The sequence below is a fragment of the Alternaria infectoria genome (assembly GCF_024043175.1).
Source record: "Alternaria infectoria strain BMP 0036 chromosome Unknown scaffold_6, whole genome shotgun sequence".
Taxonomy (NCBI): Eukaryota; Fungi; Ascomycota; class Dothideomycetes; order Pleosporales; family Pleosporaceae; genus Alternaria; species Alternaria infectoria.
Genome location: NW_026250695.1, coordinates 711,830 through 734,375, shown reverse-complemented (window position 1 = coordinate 734,375; position 22,546 = coordinate 711,830). Strand labels below are relative to the sequence as shown.

Here is a 22,546-nt window from a genome sequence, read left to right as displayed (position 1 = left end):
GCCAATGTCCCTATAATCGCGACTGTGGTATCTGTATCAGAGATCGATTCAAGCCAGCAGATTGGAAGACGAACGTAGGTATCCATACACCAGAGACACTGGGCCTCCAGATATGAGACCGGTAGCCATTGTGGACCCAAGTGCTTCCCATGTTGCGATCAAAGAAGTCGCCGTAGAGATAAGGGAAAAGACATTGAAGTTTTGCTACTGCTTGTTAAGTAAAGTAGTGTCGATGGTCTCGCAATGACTTACTTCGAGCTTCTGGTGAGAGACTTCCGTCTGGTCATGCTTCCCAGACATGGTCCGTTGTAATTCCAAAGCCATCGATTCATTATCTTTGCCATCAACATCTTTTCGAGAACTCATGTTGATTTTCTCATTCGCTCGTCCTGTACAGCGTAGCAAACGGTTCGTCGGATAGGATGAAGAGAAAGCGCTCACGTCCAATGTTCAATAGAAGCATAATCGTTGATGCGCGGAACCAATCCGAACAACCTGGACTGATGAAGCGACTGTAACCTAATGAGGAAGCAGTGCCAGGCCTGTCTTGATATGCTTATCTTTGCGCCGCATATTTCCATTAGCGGAGGGGTCCCATGCTGAATGTGTGTCATTGATCCCAGGGCCTTTCTTCCACGCTCTGCATGTTGTGTCCTATCTCGTCCAATCATCGAGGTGGGACATGCGAAGTCGAGGAACGGAACCGGTTCTGCGGGGAACGGCAAAGGAAGAGGGTTCTGCACCCATCCCGACGCCTGCCGTAGATGTAGGCGGAACTACGCCGTGATGGTGTACCTGAGTCTAAAATCAGATATGTGTGTCTGGGCTCTACGATTCACGGTAGCCATGGCGCATGCCCAGGTGGTGCGAGACGAGTCGTTGATGAGCCGATGTACTATACCCAGATCCCTTCAAGCTTGCCACGCTCGATACAGACGCGTCAAGACGAGTTCTCAAGTCGAATGTATGCCGTTGAGTTCATAGTTTACGTGTTGGAAGCGGCGCCTCAGTTCGGTGTAACGTCGGGGAAGTTGACGAGTCGTGCTTGACGCGTCTTATCGGGGTCGCGGGCAATGCGGACGCAATTCCGCGATAACGCTAGCGTGGTGGTGGCCCATCAGCACCTGCAGTTGCAGCATACAAGTCAAGTGATACCACGTAGGCTCTGTGATGATATGTCGTGATTTTCAGAGTGGAAATACTTTTCAGACTCCCTTGAGCCACATTTGTTCCATATTTTCTTGCCATGATAGAGGACCCGGTGGTACTGGAAAGCTGGCACAGCGCTGTTGAACTTCAGATTGTAAACCGCAATGCAGATGTGAACGACGCACCCTCATACATGCTATAGTTGAAAAGCGAAAACACAATCGTTTAAATACCCAGCACGTCGTTTCATCTTAAACTACCACCACGCTACCCCCCTCCCAGCAAAAATCCCATCGCCCAACATCTGCTCAACAAGCCAATCATCAATAATGACCGCCGCAACCTTCCTAAGCTCTTTCATATGTCTCTTGCACAGATATCCACCACGATTTTGCGCATCTGGCCTCCATCTGATAGTATTACGGCAGTCGCGGACAGCGCATGGTTTCTGGAGATAGCAGCAGGAAGTGAAGGAGGAGGAGATGGAGGAGAGAGAGGGTCGTGGGATCTTGGGCATGTTTTCTGGTGTACGAGAAGACTACAATAGGGACGTTTTTGGATAATTGAGATTGGATGATGGAGGTTGGAGTGATTCAAGTATGCTCAAAAGTTCAGATGGATGGACAATAGTTCAGCGGGACGACCACTATACCTCCGCTAACAATGCGTTGGCTCATGATGCGATGTTGTCTTTGACAAACCCTCATCTCGGTCCAATCCAAGGACGTCCCGTATCCACGTACCCCCCAGCAGCAAACACGCGCCTTCTGAACCATCTCGCCTTCGTTGCATTCCATTCAGCAATAGGAGTTGCTTCTTTCCAATGGGCCCCCCACGCATCGATATCTAGATCCTCGTTTGACCAGCCTTCACGTCCAATGCGGTCTTCATTGCCAATGATTCCTGACCTCTGTCGTCCACTCCTGTTAACGTAATCTTCAGAAACTCGCACATTCTCGCGCCTCTACTGCGAGATGCCCAACTCCTTGTAGAAAGCTTCGGTTTGGGGCTTGCGACCAAGGAACTCCTCAAGAATATCCATCTCCTCCTTGGAACCACCACGCTCGAGAACCGTATGCCGGTAGCGACGGCCTTCGGTGGGGTTCATGGGATCCTTCTTGAAGACAGTGTAGAACATGTCTGTGGAGTAGACCTGAGATGAGAGGTAGCCGTAGTAGCTGTGATGGTTAGCATGTGATATTTGGTAGAGTGATCGAACGTGGCTTACCCAGCGTCATAACCACCGATCAAGTGGCCAAACGTAGCCTGTCCGTTACCCCAGTGCCAGTCACCCTTCTTGTCACCCTCCAACGACTCAGGTCCCTTCAGCTGACTGATCTCGTGCCTCAAAGAGTTGTACTTCTCAGTAATATCCATCTTCTCAAGCTCCTCATGGCTGGCTGGCTCGTGAACAGCCATGTCAAAGGTGCCGAAATGCAACTGTCTCAAGTTGAATAGGGCGTCGTTGACATGCTTGGTTGAGATCAACTTTGCAACGAGTGACTGGGGGATCTGCTCCGCTGGCTTCTTGTCGGCGCCTGAAGACTCTAGATATGCCTTCTCGTAGTCGGCAGAGATGTGAGAGTAGTGGTGTGATAGAGAGCGTAGTTGCGACGGTGTCCAGCACCAGTTCTCCAGCATCTGAGATGGTGCCTCAACAAAGTCACGAACAGTGTTGGTGCCGTGGAAGCGAGAGTAGGTTGTCCGCGATACCAAGTCATGAATACCGTGTCCAAGCTCGTGGAAGAGGGTAACGACTTCATCGTGCTTCAGTAGCGAGGGCTTCTTCTTTGTTGGCTTCGAGAAGTTGCAGACTAGTGCCGTTGCGGGGTATCGTCGCTTGCCGTTCTCATCTATGTAACCAGGCTGGAGGTTGAAATTGGCGGCATGTCTACCAATAAGTCAGTATTCATCTCATATGCAGGTTGTACAGCGGCTTTACTTACCCGTACTTGCCGTCCCGAGGGAACAGATCGAGGTAGAGGTAGCCGACAAAGCCCTCGCCCTCGCCCTTGTCATCCCAAACGCTAAAGATCTGCACCTCCTCATGCCAGACAATATCGGAACCCTTACCGCCATCAGCAAGGGCAGCCCTGTCTTCCTCGCCAACGATCTCAACGAAGACCAGACCAAATAGCTCTTCAAAGATCTTCAACATGCCTTGGATAGTCGTCTGCAGAGGGAAGTATTCGGCAATGACTTGGTGGTCCAGCTGATAATCCTTCTCCAGTAACAGACGATCGTAGTACCGGTTGTCCCAGAGGTAGTAGTCTTTGGTCAGCGGGCCGGTAAGTCCATTTTCCTTCACATCTTGCTCTTTCAGTGCCATCAGCTTCTCGATCTCTTTCTTGCCGCCTGGGGCGAGCCGAGTGCGAAGGTCACCGAGGAAATCGTCGACTGTCTTGGTAGTCTTTGCCATCTTGTCTTCTATCCGGAATTGCGCATGGTTGTCGTAGCCGAGAAGGCGGGCGGCTTCGTCACGAAGGAGGATGGCCTCCCTGAATAGAGGTACGTTGTCGTTGCACTTGTTCTCATTCTCAACGAAGACCTTCATGCGCGTCTCGGGGTTTGTCGCGTACTTGAGCGTCGGGAAAAGGTCGGGGTACTTGAAGGTCAAGAACAGCTTGCCGTCGAATTCACCCTCTCCCTTCTTGAGTCCTGAGAGGACATCCTCTGGCACGCCGTGTAGCTCCTCGGGTGTAAACCACAATCCTCCGCTTTCCTCGTTAAGGTTCTTCTGGAAAGCAATGCTGATCTGACTCAGACGCTGCTTGATCTCCTTGAAACGGTCCCTCTTGGGGCCCGCGGGGAGATTCAGACCATTCCTAATGAACGACTTGTGGTCCTTCTCGAGCAGCCGGCGGGACTCCGGGTCTAGGTCCTCGCCCTTCTTCAGTACCGCATCGATGAGATTGAAGACGTCCTCGCGCATAGACGACTCAATACCAAAGTCGTCGAGCATCTGCTCCACCTCGCTGGACGCATCGCGGAGCTCCTTGCTTGTCGACACGGCGTTGTAGAAGCCGAGGATATGCGATTCGATAGCCATCTTGTTGTCATCGCGGGCGATGGGAAGGAGTACGTTTGCGAAGTTGGCGCTCTCGGGCTTCACGTCGCGGACAATGGCATCTTGGACACCTCGTGACCTGTCGATCTGGGACAAGCGTCAGTATTTGGTCGATGCACCCCTCCGGCGGGGTCGGCAGCAGCAATTGCGAGCGGAAGCTGTGGAATCACGGAGCTACACATACCAGTCGCTTTGCGTCATTCACCAAGCTCTCCTTGGTAGCCGTGAACTTGGGCGGCAACTGCGGCGGTGTCTTGTATTGCGAGGGAGCCATGGTGGAGTTGGTGAGCGGCCTAAACGGTTGTGTGTAGAGGGGATGCCGTAGAGGCGAGGGCTTGACGTATTGCAGTATAGATGGTACGCGGCCGCCGAGTCGGATTGAAGCCAGGATGGCGGATGTTGCGATGAAGAGAGCGACAGCGGCGAGGAATAGCTTGGTAAGGCGTGAGGAAGCCACGGTGCAGGTGGGTAAACAAGGGCCTGCTACTTAAGCCGAGATGTGGGGGAGATCCACAGGTGCGATTGGTGTGCTGCGATAAACAACGGCTCTGTAGCTGCTAGCACGACGGTGAAAGCGGTTGAGTATAACGCGGGCGTCTACGTGACCTCTCCATCGCTCTCTGGACAGCCGCATGAGATCGCCGCTGACGCCCAGGTGGATAGCTCCGCCCGGTGTTAGCCTCAAATGGCAAGGCGGCATCGTTAAACCCATGTCATCCTGCACCCCTCATGCAACACCCGATGTTAGACATGGCCGCAGTTGGCCGTGACGAATGTCTTCCTGCAGCTGCCAATGTGCATACAGAACACGACATTTGTGTTCATGAGACCAGCGCAGTCTGTGCAGTTCACAAGTGACACAGCTATTACGAGTTGCTTACATTCCTAAGGAAAAAAAATATGAACTTCATTAAAGGCAGATTATCATTATCGTTACAAATACAAGAAGGCAACCCTGAGCTCCTCAGACCGTCATGTGCGGATGCTGTTGTGGCTCTAGCAATGTCTCGCCCCTACTAGCTGAGCTCAGACTTTCCGGTATGGTGATAAAGGGCCCCCAAGCAGAGCCTCTAGTACGCACTGTCTCTTCGTGTATTGTGATGAAGCAGTTGTCCTGCTCACTGGCTCTCTTGACGTCCTGGAGCGGCCATTCACCCATGTCGAGCGCTTTGTGCTGGCTAAAGGCATCGATCTGAACAGGCCGCGATGGCACTCTGTTGACCTTTACTGGCGTTGCGCTTCGTTCTTCCTTTTGAGTACTGCGAAACAAGAGACGCAGGAATGGTATAGATGCAGAGATTATGCCGCTGTTTGTCTCAACCTGACCCCACAGGAGTAGGTCGTTTCCAAAGCGGGCAGAGTTGGAGGGCGACTCAGCCCATAGCATCATGACCCACATGCGTACGGACGATGCGGTTATAGCCATGATGCCAACTGAGAAGATGCCGATGAGTGCTAGACGTTTGGTCATAGCTATGCGAAGACTGAGAAGTGTTGGAAGGGGAAGCATGAGGATGATGATGTCGGTTATCAGGTTGGATGCCGAGGAGAACACCCATAGCCTGATGGGGTCGAAGCATTTGACTGGCTTTCGGTGGGCGTTTGGGTTGCGATCGAACTGAGCGAAGTAGTTGGTTGTCGACCAAGCGTCTGATGGGTTCTCGCATTGGAAGGTAGATGCCATGCTTGCAGCAAACGTGTACATGCAGACGAAAGCGATCGTAGCATAAACGAGCTTGCGGAACGTGCGGTTTGCGGCGATGGCGCGGTAGAAGAAGAGGATACTGAGCTTGACGAAGCCCAGCCCGATGGTGTAGGTCAAGCGGTAGACCCACCATGATATGAGATTGCCACGGACTTGCGGCTCGATCAGGGGTCGCTTCTCCTGGATGGATGTTAGACATTGTTGTTGGCTGAACTTTGGTCTCTCTCACTGGATTGAATAGATAGCTTGGACGAGTATGGGCGCTGGTCTCATCTTGATAGAAGTTCACCACAAAGTTGCCCCATGTAACTACCTGAATCTCATTAGCTTTATCGTCGGGGAGACGAGGCTCAGACTTACAAGAGCCACAAACATGAGGTGATCGCTAGCACTGACAGTTCCCATCAAAAACCATCTGCAATAGTATCTGTTCGAGAACGTCAGCCTGGTGCCATATCATATCAACGCCAATTAGTCCTACCGCAATGCTACGATGACGGTCGACATCGTCGTGAGTATCGCCCCAACAATCACCACCACGTATCCCGGCCGGAAGTACATGTTGAATGGCTGCGCGTGAATCACAACAAGAAGAGTATCTAGGCTCGATTGAACGATTCGACGTGTGCAACAATGCGCCCGGACAGCAAGAGAAGAAAACGGATGTATGAACAAACATGAACATGAACAAAGTGAGTCGGGCCTGAGCGTTCGGTTATGAGGACGGATACAAGATGCAAACCTGAGGATTCCCCAGATTCTGCACAAGCGGGAGGGAGTGTCCCATAGGCCGTGTGGCGCTCCTTACGCGTGTGAACAAGCATTACTATCCCAGCTGTGGCGATCATGCGAGAGAAGCGACCGGATGGCTCGACGCGAAGTGAACCATAGTACATGTCTGGAGAATGCGATTGGTCTATGGCATCGAGAAAGTTCGCAGCTAGCGAATGATGCAAGGCTTAGAAACCGTTGTATAACATCGGGCAGCCATATGATCGGCCCGTAGCCTTGAAGAATCCACAAGAATCCACAATGGCATGCTATGAAGGAACAAAATGGGGCTGCGTCGTGATCTTGGCGCATGTGGTACGATCAGGATAGAGACGCTATCTCTATGCTGGGCTACGGAAGTCATGCGCGCTAAGTCCAAAACAGGTACTAACCGTGAAAGGAAAAGAGACAGCGGCCATGTGGCTGGATTCGGGTAGCTAAAGGCTTGCATGATGTGATGGGCTCGGCAGCAGAGCTTCCATCAGACCCACTTTTAGCCGAGTGGGCGTTGTGACGTGAGTGTCAGAGACCCTGAGGCTGAAACGCTTGTTGCACGCGTTACTCAACAACGAGGGCCTGAGGCGATAGACGAACGACGATGTCGCATTCGGATGCTGTTACGTGGTCTACCAATTGAAATGGTCGGGCATCGTGCTGGTTAGGAGAGCTCGATGGGATCGTGCATGTTGGGCCTAGACCGCCCTCAAAAGATTGCCGATCAAATACTGTAACGAAGCACCCTGGATTGTGGGTACTTGAAGGGAAGATAGGAAACATGAAGTTGCGATGAAGTCGGCAGTCTCCTGGTAAGCCGGGATGAGGATGGAAAACGACGTCGCAAGGCAAGATAAGTTGCTGTACCTGATTGAGGCGGTACAGAAGGCCGGCCTCGAAACAAGGGATCGTAGGAAACGTCAAACCCCGGTAGAAGAGGTGTAGAGCCCACCGCTGCAACACGGTCAGTAGCACTTTCCTGTGATCACAGTCTGATGTTCGTGGGAGTTGCAGCGGTACCCAGGTAGGTGCTCTCAAACATCTGCGGGGTGACGACTGCCGAGCGCTACACGAAGGTCGGCATCTGAAGGCCGCTTACACCGATGCGCAACTTGAGTTTGGAGGTGGCTGGCGGCGCCAATGAGTCGTTGTTGAGGGAGAAAGCAGCCGTAAGACAAGCCAAGGATTCGGACACATCCTGAGTGAGAATGACTCATCGCTGCGCGCTATGATTGGACCATCGGGTGGCTTTAAGTGGGGCTGTGAACATCATCCGGGGACCACACTTTGGACTAAGGCACCGCAGCTGCAAGCCTCAGGCTTGCGTTCAGCGAAAAGGGCGTACGGGTTTTTGGCGACGGAACGTCCGGTTAGGTTTCCAAAGCGAGTACGATTTGGCAGATAATGGTGTTGTTGATGTAGGACATCGTCGAGGGTGTTGCTCACTTCGACTCATTGTGAGGTTGATGGACGTCTTCAAGGGCTCAATTTGTGTAGATATAAACTCTTACTCATTATGAGCCAGAGTGATTGTCGCGGAACATGAATGGAAACATCAGTATAAACTAAGGACAGTGCAACATAGAGTCATGTGTAGAACAGATATTGAATTCATCATTTGACGAGATTGACAGTGAGTGTACACCACCAGAACCCTACAACCTCTGAGATTAAACCCTATTTTGCCGATCTGAATATCGCCCTGAACAGGCGTACCATGATCCGACCTATTGTCCGACATCGTCTGAAAGGAGGCCTCTCTAGATGATGAAACAGGAAAGAGTAGGCCACCACATGCTGACAGACCGATACAGGGTTACTTCTGAGAACGGAGCAGGGCACGAAGCGTCTCGACCTCTCCCTCCAACCTGGCGTTGCGGACTTTAAGGTCGTCTCGCTCGGCTTTGACTTCCTTGAGTTCTGTCTCGAGGGTACTCATTTGATCAACGCGCTTTTGGCGGTAGCGACGGGCAGCAAGGGTGTTTGCCTTTCGCTTCTCAACTCGGCAGGAGGGTTCTGAGTCCTTGGGGCTGTTCTTTGTAGATGACATTTTGGACGACGAGATTTGCTCAGGAGGTGATGAGCTCTGATCCTTGTGACTTGTCGAGGAAGAACCAGAATGAGAGTAATCTACGTAGATTAGTTACTGGAGAATCGAGAAGCGTAGCGTGGTCTTTACCTCTGGTCATCAGCGCAGATGTGTTCATAGTGTTGATATTGCCCATGCCAGGCGGCATGGTAAGCATGTTCATGTTGTCTTCCGCGATCGAAAGTGAAGTAGGCCCGCCAGGAAGCAGTTGCGTGCCATCGCCAAGATATTGTGAGTCAGAATGGGGGAAGAGGTCCCAGTCCGGAGTGGTATGGAAAGAAGGGTCCGGTGCAAGTAGGCCACCTGTCAAGGCGGCGGACGAGGAAGTAGAAGATAGAAGTGAAGGGGTATCGAACAGAGCACTGTTGTTATCGGCGGTCGAGTAGGAGAGTGCAAACTCCCAATTAATTGACTGACTTCCAGGGTGGTTTGGCGACGAGACGGAGTTGCTGTGGCTGCCAGTACAGGCGGGCGAGTTCGCTTGGAACGAATCGCATGGAGAAGATTGAATACTGCATTTCGGGATGTTAAAGGGCGGGTCCTGGTACCCGCTGGTGAAATCGAAGAAATCGTCAAGGGAAATTGGAAACTATCTGAAGGCGCCCAGCACTGGGTGATGAGCGCGAAGTTTGGTGACGAGAGGAAGAGGAGCGCGGGGTGGCTTCTCTTTATACGGGAGGGCGGTGCCTAGGTGGGTTTGATTAGGGCTGATGGCTGATGGCATGCGCTAGCGGCCTACCCCGGTCGCAGTTTCCTGCAACTTTGAATGTAACCCGGCTGCGCCCACCAGCATCGGCAAGCACAGCCCACACCGACGACATGGCTACGATACACTCCTCACGATTACTACGGCCCAATCTCGCACTCGTGCAGCAGGACACGGTGCTGTCTTTCCTGGTGCCGTCGGTCCAATGCGCGCGCTTCTCCACATCACCCGCCCGATGGAAAAGAGACAACAACAGGGACAGAGGCAATTCCGCCGTCAGAGCTACCGGTCTGCGTCCTAGACAAACATTGTCGGTCAAGGAGAAAGATTTCGCAAAGCAGCGGTTGCCCAAGCCCGTCAAGATCGAGCAGGAAGTGACTGGCACACCCGACCACGGCCTGTGGGATTTCTTCAAGGACCAGCAGCTTTTGCAGACACCAGTAGAAGAGCAGAAACATGGTAGGCTGCCATTGGTTCCGTGACGGGAAGCGGGTAACTGACAGAGGCACAGGAAGGTCGTGGACTGTTGGCGAGCTGCGCAGTCGAGATTGGGACACCCTGCACCAGCTGTGGTGGGTTTGCGTGAAGGAGCGGAATCGTCTTGCGACCGAAAAGCTTGAGCGAAAGCGTCTGGACGCGGGCTACGGCGACTTCGAAAATGAGGAGCGAGACAAAACGGTGCAGGAGACGATGAAGGCGATTCTTGACACATTGGCCGAGCGACACCAGGCATACCAGGAAGCCTATGTACTGGCGCAGCGCGACCCAGACATCGACCTGTCAAGAACAGACGGACCACAGTACACTCAAACACCATACGTACGTACAACTTCTCAGGATGGCTATCCACATGCTGACCAATTTGTAGGAACCCGTAGAAGCAGACGAGACGCCGTACGAGACTCCGGCCGAGCAAACCATCGAAGAGCCCTCGAAAGACAAAGTACTTCCAGAACCCGAAGTGCAACCGAAGGAGAAGGTGAATCACGCATAATGAGAATCATAGGCGCAGGTGGCATATGCGCCTGGGTAGCTACCCGGCGAGGAATGTACCTGTTGAAACTTTTGCAACAGTACGGACATCGTACAAATGTGATTACGATCATAAACGCATCGCATATGGGATGGCGAACGGGGAGCACTGCTAGTGCAGTGAGGATGCTGTATAGATTAGGGTGGCCAGAGCGGCCTCTGTAGCATATCGCGTGTATCACAATCAGTCATGAAATCAATGAAGTGCACTAGTCAAGCGTATGCTAACCGCGACGAGTTATGAAAGTAATGCGAGCATAAACAGCCCTGGAGGTCGACCAGATTGGCGAGGCGCTTCCCAGAGAGAGCTACAACCCCACATCCATCACACCGCCTAGGGCTAACACCGCCTGTCCACGCGCCTTCTTAGCGGACACCCTCTACCGCAATCCTCAACTTTCTTATTCTGCACCCGACATCTGACAGCCATGGACGAGATTGCCCCCGAATACGACGTAGTGGTCCTGGGAACAGGTGGGTTGCCCTTACCCCACCTACGTAACGCTGCCGTCGCGGAAGCTAACTATCTCCAGGTCTCACGGAATGTGTACTTTCAGGGTAACACACGGACGCGTGCCAGCTTCCGAGTCCATACTGACATGCTTGCAGAGTCCTTAGTGTCAAAGGCAAGAAGGTGCTCCACATCGACCGCAACGACCACTATGGCGGGTATGTTATCTCGAGGTACTCTGGGGGCGAGAGCTAACAGGGAGCAGTGAGGCAGCATCGCTGAACATCGAAGCAGTAAGTCTACACCATGTCTGACAGTTCAACACACGCTAACCCGATGTCCAGCTCTTCAAGCGATACGGCCAGACCGAGGGCGAGCCATGGAAGAAGTACGGCCGCGTCAACGACTGGAACATCGACCTCGTCCCCAAGCTGCTCATGTCCAACGGTGAACTCACCAACATTCTCGTTTCCACCGACGTCACCAAATACCTCGAGTTCAAGCAGATCGCCGGCAGCTACGTACAACAGGGCAACGGCGCCAAGGCAACCGTCGCAAAGGTCCCCTCAGATGCTGGCGAGGCGCTGCGATCGCCTCTCATGGGTCTCTTCGAGAAGCGCCGGGCGAGGAACTTCCTCGAGTGGGTTGGCGCTTACAACGCGGATGACCCAGCGTCACACAAGGGTACGGATGCTCAAGTGAAAAGGAATAAAGAATAGTGACTGACATCTGACGCAGGCATCGATATCCAGAACTGCACCATGAAGGACGTATACGACAAGTTCGGCCTTGAGGCTACCACTCGCGATTTCATCGGTCACTCCATGGCCTTGTACCCCACCGACGACTACATCACACAGAAGGGGCAAGCAAATGAGGCCGTCCAGCGCATCAGGCTCTACGTCAACTCCATGGCACGCTACGGAAAGTCGCCTTACATCTACCCGCTCTACGGCTTGGGAGAGCTTCCTCAGGGTTTCGCTCGTCTCTCCGCTATCTACGGTGGTACCTACATGCTGAACACCGACGTCGACGAGTTCCTCTACGAAGGCGACAAGGTTGTTGGTATCAAGGCCACTATGAAGGAGAAGGACGACGCTGGCGAGGGCATGAAGTTTGAGACCAAGGCAGGAAAGATCCTCGCCGACCCCTCATACTTCCCCGGCAAGGCGCGTGTTACTGGACATTTGCTCAAGGCCATTTGCATTCTGAACCACCCCATCCCCAACACAGCCGATGCCGACTCACTGCAACTGATCATTCCTCAGTCTCAGGTCGGACGCAAGCACGGTACGTATACACCCGTGTGCCCACAGAACCCTTGCTGACAGTTTCCACAAGACATCTACATCGCTGTCGTCTCGTCTGCACACAACGTCTGCCCCAAGGGCTACTACATCGCCATTGTCTCCACCATCGCTGAGGGCGACAGCAACCACCACCTTGAGCTCCAGCCCGGTCTTGACCGTCTCGGAAAGATCGAGGAGAAGTTCATGGGCCCAGCTATCCCACTCTACGAGCCAATTGAGAGCGGTGCCAAGGACAACATCTTCATGTCGAAGAGCTACGACGCCACCAGCCACTTTGAGACAACGACTGGTATGTTTCCGATGTCTGAAATGGTGCACGAAATACTGACATATGACAGATGACATCAAGGACATTTACCAGCGGGCCGAGGGCCACGAGCTGGTTGTCGAGGGTCTGAGAGAGGGCGCGAACTTCAATGTTGAGGAATAGACGGGCTCCACGAAGGGACGGATGATACAAGCATCAACGGTCTTTTAGGTATATCGTTTGGTAATCGGTAAAGACTTGGCTTCTACAATGACTTTCATTTTCAACATGTGTGAATGCGTGATGCTGCGGAGCTCGAGCTCGGTATTTCCTATTTGGGCGATGGGATCGGTCCCTTCCAATTCGACCACCACGCGCGTCTCGACGAACGTGTCAGTCCAGCCCAGATCCAGGTGGTTAACAAGTCAAAGCTGCATCCGTTTGTAGCGTATTGAGTCGTGATGTTGTACCTGTGCCTATGACGATGGTAGATCTTGGCAGGGATACCTCCATGGCTCCGCAACCATCTGAGTACTGCAACGCGTCCACAAAACGTGTCCTCGAAGCGCATTGCTGTTCCCACACTCCTTTACCATGGCGCAATTCGGTCGCTACAGGTTCCTGCTGGTAGCAGTAGTGTTCCATCTGGTGTACATCTATACAATATTCAGCATACATTTCACAAGTCCGATTGTCCATGGCATGCGCGAGCACCGCGTGGAGACGCAGGAGGCTCCCGCGAAACGTTTAGTGCTTTTTGTTGGTGAGTCGCGTCAAATGGGCCTCCATTCAGCACTGACAGTATTACAGGCGACGGACTCCGCGCAGACAAGGCATTTCAATCGTTTCCTAACCCTGACCCCAATCCTCCGACCCCTCTCGCAGACAACACCAGCGACCCGCGACCTCTCGCCCCGTACCTCCGCTCTCGCGTCCTAGAACATGGCACCTTTGGCGTCTCCCATACACGCGTCCCCACCGAATCGCGCCCCGGGCATGTTGCGCTCATCGCAGGCTTATACGAGGATGTCTCCGCGGTCACGACCGGGTGGAAGCTGAACCCGGTCAATTTTGACAGCGTCTTCAATCGAAGCCGGCATACATGGAGCTGGGGCAGTCCCGACATTCTTCCCATGTTTGAGGCGGGCGCTGTACCTGGGAGAGTCGACGCATACTGCTATGGTGCTGAAGAAGAGGATTCCTCCAAAGACGCCTGGGTGTTGGACGAATGGGTATTTGAGCGCGTCAAGAAGCTCTTTGCGGACGCCAAAACGAACGCGACACTAGACGCAGAATTGAGGCAGGAGAAGAACGTCTTCTTCCTCCACTTGCTTGGAATCGACACCACAGGCCATGCGCATCGACCATATTCGTGGCAATACTTGCACAACATTCAGATTGTGGACCGCGGAGTTCAGGAGATCACGGAGCTGATTGAAGAGTTCTACAACGATGACAAGACGTCCTTTGTATTCACAGCGGACCACGGCATGAGCGATTGGGGCAGTCATGGAGATGGACATCCGGACAATACGCGCACGCCCTTGATCGCATGGGGTGCTGGTGTTGCAGCCCCATTGAAGAACGTATCAGGCGTTGCTAAAGGCCACACCGAATTTTCTTCTGACTGGAACTTGGACGAGATCGAGCGGCACGACGTTGACCAGGCTGATGTCGCAGCATTGATGGCGTACCTGGTCGGTCTGGACTTTCCCACCAACTCTGTCGGAGTTTTGCCGCTCTCTTATCTTGACAAAGACCCCAAAGCCAAGGCGGAAGCTCTCCTTGCCAACGCTAAGGAGATACTGGAAATGTATCACGTCAAAGAGGATATCAAGAAGTCGACACAACTCCACTACAAGCCGTTCTCGGGCCTTGGTGACGAGGCACATTCTGTCGAGCATCGCATTGCGGAAATACAAGCTTTCATTGACAAGGGCAACGATGTAGAAGCTATCCGTGAGACTTACGAGCTCATCGATCTTGGCCTTGAAGGATTGCGCTACTTGCAGACGTACGATTGGCTCTTCCTCCGGACGCTGGTGACTGCTGGCTATGTCGGATGGATCGTGTTCGCCATCACGACAGTCATTGACCTGCATGTGCTCACCGAACATGTGCCAGCACAAAGAACGGCGGCCAGTATGGTGGTGTTCTCTTCTGTGTTTGTTGCGCTTTGTGGAGTCTTCTTCAAACAGGAATCACCAATCGTCTACTACGCATACGCTGCATTCCCGGTCTTGTTTTGGGAGGAAGTCTTTGCGCAGAGGCTGTCGCTTGTCAAGGGCAGCAAGGTTCTGTTTGGTCATCTGAACTCAGGCGCCGATGTTGCGAAGCTTGTTCTTGCAACTCTAGGCTTTTTTGGTCTCCTCGAGGCTTTGGTACGTAGGCCATGCACGGAAAGACACGATGGTACTAATTCAGAGATAGGTTCAAAGCTACTTCGTCAGGGAAATCTACACCGTATGCTACCTGGTCGCAACATTATGGCCAGCAGTCTACGGACAGGAGTTTGTGAAGAAGAACATTGCGACAGTCGCCACTTGGGTCCTGTCTTGCGTGGGCATGAGCGCTTTCACGCTACTTCCAGCCAACAAGGCAGAGGACACTCGCCTGATGTAAGTGCGCAGCTTTTCATGATCGAGTTTGAACTAATGATATGCAGTCTTCTTGGAGGCGCATTGATGTTTGTCATCGGCGCGCTTTACCTGCTCTTTGAGAAGAGCATTCTCGAAGACGGTAAATCCGAAGCCGAACTCGCCAAGCACGAGCTCAACAACAACTCTCGTATCATACTGGGCGTCCAGCTCGGTCTCGTAGTACTGTCCATGATTGTGACGAAAAGCAGCAGCGGATACCTCCAAGCGCGCGTAGGCATACCATTTGGTGTTTTGACAGTGACACGAGCAACGCTGTTGGCCTCACTCGTCGTCCCTCAACTGCATGGTCTCTACCCGAACACACACTACGTCCACCGTCTCGTAGTCATCTTCCTGCAGTTCGCACCGACATTCATCATCCTCTCGATCTCGTACGAAGGGCTATTTTACTTCGCCTTCTGCATGTGTCTGTTCAGCTGGATGCGACTCGAGCACCAGGTGTACCTGCATAACACGGCCAACCCATCGACTGCAGCCAATACATCGGATCCGGCCAAGCCTACCATGGACGCTGCATCTGATCGCCTCGACTCGCTCCAAAAGGGGGAGTACAGAACATTGACTCTAGCCGACGCCCGCATAGCCCTCTTCTTCATCTTCTTCATTCAGTCGGCCTTTTTCAGCGCATCAAACATTGCTTCGGTGTCGTCCTTCTCGCTCGATGCCGTCTACCGCCTGGTCCCCATTTTCGATCCCTTCTCTCAAGGCGCGCTTCTCATGCTCAAGCTCATGGTGCCATTTGCGGCTCTCTCGGCCAATTTCGGTCTGCTCAACCGCCGTCTGGGTGTGGCGCCGTCGGCCCTCTTCATGGTGGTGATGGCGGTCAGTGATGTCATGACACTGAGCTTCTTCTACATGGTCAAGGACGAGGGCAGCTGGCTGGAGATTGGCACGACGATAAGTCACTTTGTTATTGCGAGCTTGCTGGGCGTGTTTGTTAGCGGACTCGAGATTTACAGCGAGTGGACGATACGCGGCGTGGAGTTTGGTGGTAGCAAGACGACGCAGGGGAATGGGACCGTCAACGGAAAGGCTAGCGGGAAAGTAGAGTAGTTGGTGTATGGAGTAGTTGTAGTGCGTTTAAAATTAGTTTCGTATGCGAGAGTATGGTCACCTCATACAAGGGAAAAGCTGAACAAGTGCGCTGAAGTCGAAATTACTATAAAAACATCAGTTTGAGAATCGTTAAGGCAATGTAGTCTTATCAGTTCTGCAGAAGTGGCTGTCCAGTTTTCTTTTCGACAGGGTTTGATGTTCCAACCCTGTTGAGATAGGGGAAGCAATGGTCGAAAAGTATGGTTCACTACTGCAACGGTAGGATCGCTGGAGGCGCTGTACCAAACGCGCAGGAAACGCACGTTGACTGGAGCTAGGAAGATGCATGCTTCCGAGATGAGCTTGGGTTGCCGGGCAACATTGCGCTGTGCAAGTGCCTGAATCGGTCGTGATGCTCTGGAAGCGACGGCAGGCCGCGTGGGGAAGGCGAGGTCGCTTGAAGCAGCATCACCGTGCTGTCTCGTTATCAGGCGAGATGGGCGGACGGCAGGCTCGAAGCGGTCGCGAGAGGTGTGATGTGGCTGGGGACGGGCGGCTGGGAAGGCTCGGCTCCACAAACTAGCGGGGCCTGCGGATGCTGTGCTGGGCGGCATGCGAGAATGGTCCTACCCAACGCACGACTATACAAAGCCTACGCTCGTCAACAACATCCGTTCGGCGCATTATTACCTCCGCTACCGTCTGCGGCGCATTGTTTACCTCTATCGCTCCGCAAAAGACATATAGTCCGTCTTGTGCGACGCGCCGTGTGTGTGTGTGCAACGCAGCGCATCATCGATAGTCGTGTTATCGTGTCTTGGAACCAGGGGCCCGCCCCAACCACCGCCGCCAACAGCAGCCCGTCGTTCAACCTCGCACATTTCCTGCGAATCGAAAGCCTAAATCCCACACGCCCAACCATTCTTTATTCGTATCGTCAGGCGCAATCTCGCTTCCTCTGAACTGTCAGCTTATAACACCGCCGGCCTTCACCCTTCGCTGCAGACTCTTCTTTTCGCATAATGTTCTTCAAACGGTAAGTCGGACCTGCTACGCGCTGCATCTGGTGACGCGCACTAACTTTGCATAGTCGGTCCCGAGCCAATTCTTACGTCGACAACAGTGAGAACCCGCGCTCGCAGTCATTCGACGATTACACAGATAAGCGCCCCGAGTCGAGCCGTAAGGAGTCCCACCACAGCCAGCCCTTTTCCCCTACCGAGGAGCCGGACATGTATCCCCGCCAGCAGCAACCCCAAGAGCCGACGTACGCGCAGAGTGCTCCCCCAACCCACAACAACATGCCCATCCGCTCCCAGCAGGTGCCCCCGACCGGCAGCAGCGCTCCCATGGGGCTCGGCATGCCCGACCTCATTACCGCTGCCTTCAACCAGGCCGTCCAGCCCTACACGGAGAAGATCGAGCAGCTCGAGAGCCAGCTCGCCGACATGCAGAACTGGGTCGACCAGCTCGAGCAGCAGCGCGCCGAGGTGCACAACTGGATCGACAAGCGCGGACTGCGCCCAGGTAAGCCGCCTGCACTGCTCGCTGCACCACTTTGTACTGACCTGCCCAGACGTTCCTGCCTCAATTGCTAAGATCATGGACACGACCACCGCCGATGCGGCGCCCACACTCAACGCCCAGCTCGACCGCAAGATCACCATCGTCAACTTCGACCTGCACCGCCTGCAAGACGACCTCAACGACTCCATCTCCTCGTCACACTTTGCCTCGGCCATGCTGAAGTTCCTGCCCGACATCCAGCGCCTGACCCTCCTCCCGTCCGGCCCGCGCTACGCCTTCGACCTCATCCTGAAGCTCGGCGGCAACCTCAACTCACACGGCGGCATCGACAGTGCTGACGCCGGCGACATAGCAGCCCGCCGCGACTTCTACAACAGGCTCGACGAGACCATGGTTGATGTCGTCCAGCGCCGCTTCGGCGAGGGCGAGGGCTGGGACGTCAAGCGCGAGATCAAGCGCATCGAGAAGACCGCCAGCTACCTCAAGACCTACGGCGTCGAGCCATACTTCCCCTCAACGCTGGAGATGATGAAGCGCGAGATGGAGTTCCAACCGCACCCCAACGGCGGTGTTCCCAATGGCGGAACAGGAACCCCACCGCGGTACCATTAGATCTCTTGAGTGTGTGAGCTGAGGTGTGCTGACAGTCTGTAGCTCGGGAGAGTCGATCGAACAGAGGATAGAAGCGAGGCTGGCGAAACTAGCACAACTCACGCAAGCTATCAAGAAGTGTCGAAGTGCGCAGGACAGCTTGGGCCAATTGCATCAGTTCGTCGACCACACACCCGGGCGCTCTTCGGGGCCTCCCCCGCCGCTCCCTCCACGGCCTCCGCCTCAGCCGCCTACGAGGCCTGCGCCACCTCCGCCCGGATCTATCTCGGATCTCTATCTTGGTGGTGATAGCCCTGCTGCTCCCGGCCCGGCTGCTTGATGAAACTTTGTACTTAATACTCTTGATTGAACGAATTTCCTTGATGTGTTGCATGAAGCGGGGAAGGGAAGGAATTGGGGGTAAATTGGGGTGTGGTTCTTCTTCTGCATCATACCCGAGCATTTTTGGTAAATGGCGGCGTCTTGGGAATTGGGTAGCCTCCTGCATGTAGCTCGCGGCGTACATTTAGTATAGTTGTCGCTTCTTTTGAAGTAGTAATTGAGAACATGACTGAAGATTTTGGGTTTGCTGCCTACGTCGATGCAAAGTGAGTGACCCAAAGTCGATGTAGGCTCCAGGGTGTTCAGTTTTTCTTTGAATGAGGTAGGAGAGGTTTGAGCGTCCGAAGTTGTGCTTGACTGGATTGCATGCGTCCAAAAACACCATTCGCTAGAAACATGGTGATGCGCTGACAGCGCACATCACCGGGCCTGCATTATGGAAGGAACGAACCGGAGGTGGACATGCACTCGCTCAGCTTCTTTGCGGAAATCAGGTGTAGAGGCTTGGCGGTGGTGGTCTGTCTGTGTATAAAAGATGTACTGCTGTTGCTCATTCTGTTCTCCTTCATTGTCGCAGTCTGAGTGTTATACTCCAAAAACTCAGCATACCAGTCCTGATGTTCTGTCTGCTCCTCCTTTTCCAAAATGTCCTTAACAAAGTTTCATGGATTTCTGCTCCGCTCTTTTCCTCTTTGTCTAAACATTAAAACCCACCCTACGTATGGTACATGCGTCCAGAAAGATATCACTGCATAATTCATGTTGCAATCTTCGAAATTGGCGGAAAACAAAAGCAACATATGTATGTTCCTATGATCTTCGGGTGCTCAAAACTGAACATGGGCTATGCAAAAATGGGCGCTGGTGGAACTCTGGTTTTGAGACAATTCGAAAAATCAACCGCCAAACTCGCATGAGCTTTGCGGGAATTTTAACGCTTTACTGCTCTTTTGGCGCGGCGCTGTCGTGGGAGATGGGTATAAAATACACTCTTCTGCGCCTTTGAACCTTACTTCCTATACCATACTTTCTTTCTAAAACTCCAAAGGTACCGCTGCACAACGGAATGATTGTGCTGTCTTTCTCGAAATCAAACCAATACATGAACATATTATGGTGGCTCTCTCCCTCTTTCCTCTCTCTTATCCGAGAAAGACGGGAGCATACCAACCTTGGAATATACTCAGAATCGTCGACCACAGTTCGTTGGTTTTCCTTCTTCTCAAACACATTTTCAGAAGAAGCATCAGAAAGTAGTACTGGCAGATGTCATGGAGATCGCTGGTGTTGCGCTGGCTGGACTTGGAAGCGTGCGACACAAAAAACGTACGGCACACAACGGTATGTTGAGAGGAAGAGCAGAGAAGTTGATATACCAAGCTTCCGGCGCGATCTCTGTATTGATCTTACGTTCTAGAAGCTATATAAAAGCTCTTCCGACCTTGGCTCTTCTTGTCTCCTTACATCTCCTACGGTCTCTTCCGATTTACCAAAACTTGCTCGGACACCTGCATGTTCTGCCTCTCCTTCTCCCCAAAAAAGAACCATGCTCGTCAAGTTTCCATCACAAGAAAATACTGGCAAACATTTGCATGTCTCTTTGTCGTCTTTGCTTTTCCTAATTCGAAATGCCGAGTGCAGCGCTGCATGCACTGTAGTATCCAACTGGAGTGTTCAAAACATAGTAGAGAAGATTCTATGTCTTCCAGCGACCTAAATTTGCATCATTCGAAAGTCTACTTGGCCGTTCCGCAACAGTCTCTAAGAAAGACCCAGTCAACTGTGATGGCTACCTGCTCGGAAAGTACTGCTGTAGAATACACGGCGAGTTCCAACACATCCTCCTTGATACATACCGAGGCGACTGTAGCAGAAAGTTATAAAAGCTCCGCCAGTTTCTGTCTTCCTACTTTCTCTACAGCCCAGAACTCGAAGTGCTTTCCTTCAAAACACGGGGCACTCCACTTAATGGTTTCTCCTCTTCGAAAAGATCAAAAACGACTACCGTGGTTTCCTCCTGCCTTTGCTTCTCCATCTCTTTCCACCAAAGGAAATTTCGCCTTCACCTATGATCCTTCCGCTTCTCTCTGCTCGAAATCTGATATCCTATTGCACCAAAAGAAACCAATAAACAGAATATGTTCGAGAAGGCAGCAAAACCGAACTTGAGCAACGCTATGGCTCGCCTGCGCCCTGCGGTCTTCAAATACGAAACAAACTGTACAGCCTGGACATGTACATACGCTTGAGTGCTGAGGATCGCACCGATGGCACAACGCATGTTCGAGTGGAATCTATCGCACTGACCTTGGAACAGTCTTGCAGGGCGCAGGAAAGCTAAGATAAATACTTGCCTTTACTTGTCGTTCCTATACTTCATACAGATGAAGTGTTTTCCCGAAATTACCAAAAACAAAGCAAGAAACATTACGATGTGCTCCTCTCGAAAGCAAGCCGAGCTTGTAATTTGGCTGAGCGCGCTGCTCTCGACATTCGAAAATGGGCATATACCACCCCGAATGTGCTGACGGTCAAAGACTGCACTTTTAGATTATCCTGTGTCAGACATCATTCCACCTACCTACTTCATTCTTGATTCTGCGTTAAAATCCGATGGGCATGTTGCCACATCACTCAGACCCCCAGGCTCAAATCTTCACATCCAAAAAGATGACAATGGGCACTGTGAAAACTCAAGATGCTTCTCTATACGGTCCAACAATTGACACGAGACTCGCTGTATACTTTCGATCGGCTGGTGTGAACAAAGCATAAGTAGTAGTTGTGCAATGTGCTTCTGTGCCGCGAGTGTCTCGGAGGCTACGGGCTTCGTTCAGACAGTCTGTGGTAACTCTGCGGACGCTTGGAATCGACGGTTTTCGACGACTTGCCTGATAGGGAAACGCGCTACTGCTGCTGCCCACTAGTCCAGCAGGGTTTAGCGCATTCCTACGCCCTCTTGAGGTCATCCAATACTCCGCCCTCCAGCCACCAGATTTTATAACTCAAATAATCAGTTTTCGACACAATGACATCGACAGCACAATACGCTTGTGGTATCTGCCGGGAGCGTAAAGTCCGGTGCGATCGTGCGCTTCCCAAATGCAGACGGTGCGATCGTCTGAATCAACCGTGCGGTTACCAAGTCCACTCGCGTCGCACACGCGACGATCAGCTCAAACAGCTTCAGGAACGGTTGGCCAAGACGGAGGCCCAGCTCGCTCTTACTGCGCAAGATGTCCCCAAGACGACTACCCCCGGTGCGCAACCAACTCCTATCTCAGAGCATACGGCTGCTGCCACATTGATGGACCTCGATAGTGCGAGAGAGACGAGTGCAGCTGTTGATGCGCCGACAGATGGTTTATTAGCTCCGGACATTGGTCTATTCACTTCTTTTGCAGAAGATATGGACTCCAACATGACGTTTGACTGGATGAACCAGTCGCTGACGGCACTCGAACCCATGGATGATTTACTTCTCAATCAGCCTCAGAAAGCAACCCAGAGCGGCCCAGAAGAAGACTTATCTCCAACCGACCTAAGTTTGCTGCGCGATCGCTATTTCGAATCCGTTTACTATTCCTTTCCGTTCATAAACAGAGACAACTTCGTGATTGAGTCAACGGTGAGCGGTGGCCCTGCAGGGAGTGCTTTGGTCTATGCTGTGGCGCTTGCGGGCTGCTCTTACACTACCCCTGAAGACTACGAGCGACAGTCGACATGCTACAATCTAGCGCGTCACCAGGCCGAGAGATGCGAGCGAGAAGACTGCATGAGTGACCTGAACTTCCTTCAAGCCTTGCTGTTGATAGGCCGCTTTGAGGCTACAAGCCGGAAGCTGGAGAGGAGTTGGCTGACACTGGGACG

The 22,546-nt window shown here is 52.7% G+C and overlaps 7 protein-coding genes across 7 annotated transcripts; 4 read left to right on the top strand and 3 right to left on the bottom strand.

Moving 5' to 3' along the window:
• Positions 1–2,113: 2,113 nt before the first annotated feature.
• On the bottom strand, positions 2,114–4,490 carry J4E92_004547 (uncharacterized protein; the record flags this gene model as incomplete). Its single annotated transcript, XM_051495937.1, has 4 exons — positions 2,114–2,327; positions 2,378–3,040; positions 3,096–4,303; positions 4,401–4,490. 4 exons carry the CDS (start codon positions 4,488–4,490, stop codon positions 2,114–2,116), a joined length of 2,175 nt encoding a protein of 724 aa, XP_051353777.1.
• A 690-nt stretch (positions 4,491–5,180) lies between these two features.
• Positions 5,181–6,482, bottom strand: J4E92_004546 (uncharacterized protein; the record flags this gene model as incomplete). Its single annotated transcript, XM_051495936.1, has 4 exons — positions 5,181–6,101; positions 6,151–6,234; positions 6,282–6,348; positions 6,403–6,482. The coding sequence occupies 4 exons, from the start codon at positions 6,480–6,482 to the stop codon at positions 5,181–5,183; spliced, it is 1,152 nt and encodes a 383-aa protein (XP_051353776.1).
• A 2,020-nt stretch (positions 6,483–8,502) lies between these two features.
• On the bottom strand, positions 8,503–8,923 carry J4E92_004545 (uncharacterized protein; the record flags this gene model as incomplete). The annotated part of the gene is made up of 2 exons (XM_051495935.1): positions 8,503–8,816; positions 8,866–8,923. The coding sequence occupies 2 exons, from the start codon at positions 8,921–8,923 to the stop codon at positions 8,503–8,505; spliced, it is 372 nt and encodes a 123-aa protein (XP_051353775.1).
• Positions 8,924–9,594: 671 nt separating this feature from the next.
• Positions 9,595–10,475, top strand: MRPL4 (54S ribosomal protein L4 mitochondrial; the record flags this gene model as incomplete). The annotated part of the gene is made up of 3 exons (XM_051495934.1): positions 9,595–9,940; positions 9,993–10,300; positions 10,350–10,475. The coding sequence occupies 3 exons, from the start codon at positions 9,595–9,597 to the stop codon at positions 10,473–10,475; spliced, it is 780 nt and encodes a 259-aa protein (XP_051353774.1).
• A 466-nt stretch (positions 10,476–10,941) lies between these two features.
• GDI1 (Rab GDP dissociation inhibitor alpha) lies at positions 10,942–12,704 on the top strand (the record flags this gene model as incomplete). Its single annotated transcript, XM_051495933.1, has 8 exons — positions 10,942–10,987; positions 11,047–11,071; positions 11,123–11,182; positions 11,230–11,257; positions 11,309–11,648; positions 11,703–12,254; positions 12,306–12,563; positions 12,613–12,704. 8 exons carry the CDS (start codon positions 10,942–10,944, stop codon positions 12,702–12,704), a joined length of 1,401 nt encoding a protein of 466 aa, XP_051353773.1.
• A 411-nt stretch (positions 12,705–13,115) lies between these two features.
• MCD4 (Glycosyl phosphatidyl inositol anchor synthesis) lies at positions 13,116–16,234 on the top strand (the record flags this gene model as incomplete). Its single annotated transcript, XM_051495932.1, has 4 exons — positions 13,116–13,284; positions 13,332–14,902; positions 14,952–15,139; positions 15,187–16,234. 4 exons carry the CDS (start codon positions 13,116–13,118, stop codon positions 16,232–16,234), a joined length of 2,976 nt encoding a protein of 991 aa, XP_051353772.1.
• A 1,004-nt stretch (positions 16,235–17,238) lies between these two features.
• On the top strand, positions 17,239–18,355 carry J4E92_004541 (uncharacterized protein; the record flags this gene model as incomplete). The annotated part of the gene is made up of 3 exons (XM_051495931.1): positions 17,239–17,252; positions 17,307–17,743; positions 17,793–18,355. 3 exons carry the CDS (start codon positions 17,239–17,241, stop codon positions 18,353–18,355), a joined length of 1,014 nt encoding a protein of 337 aa, XP_051353771.1.
• Positions 18,356–22,546: the final 4,191 nt, after the last annotated feature.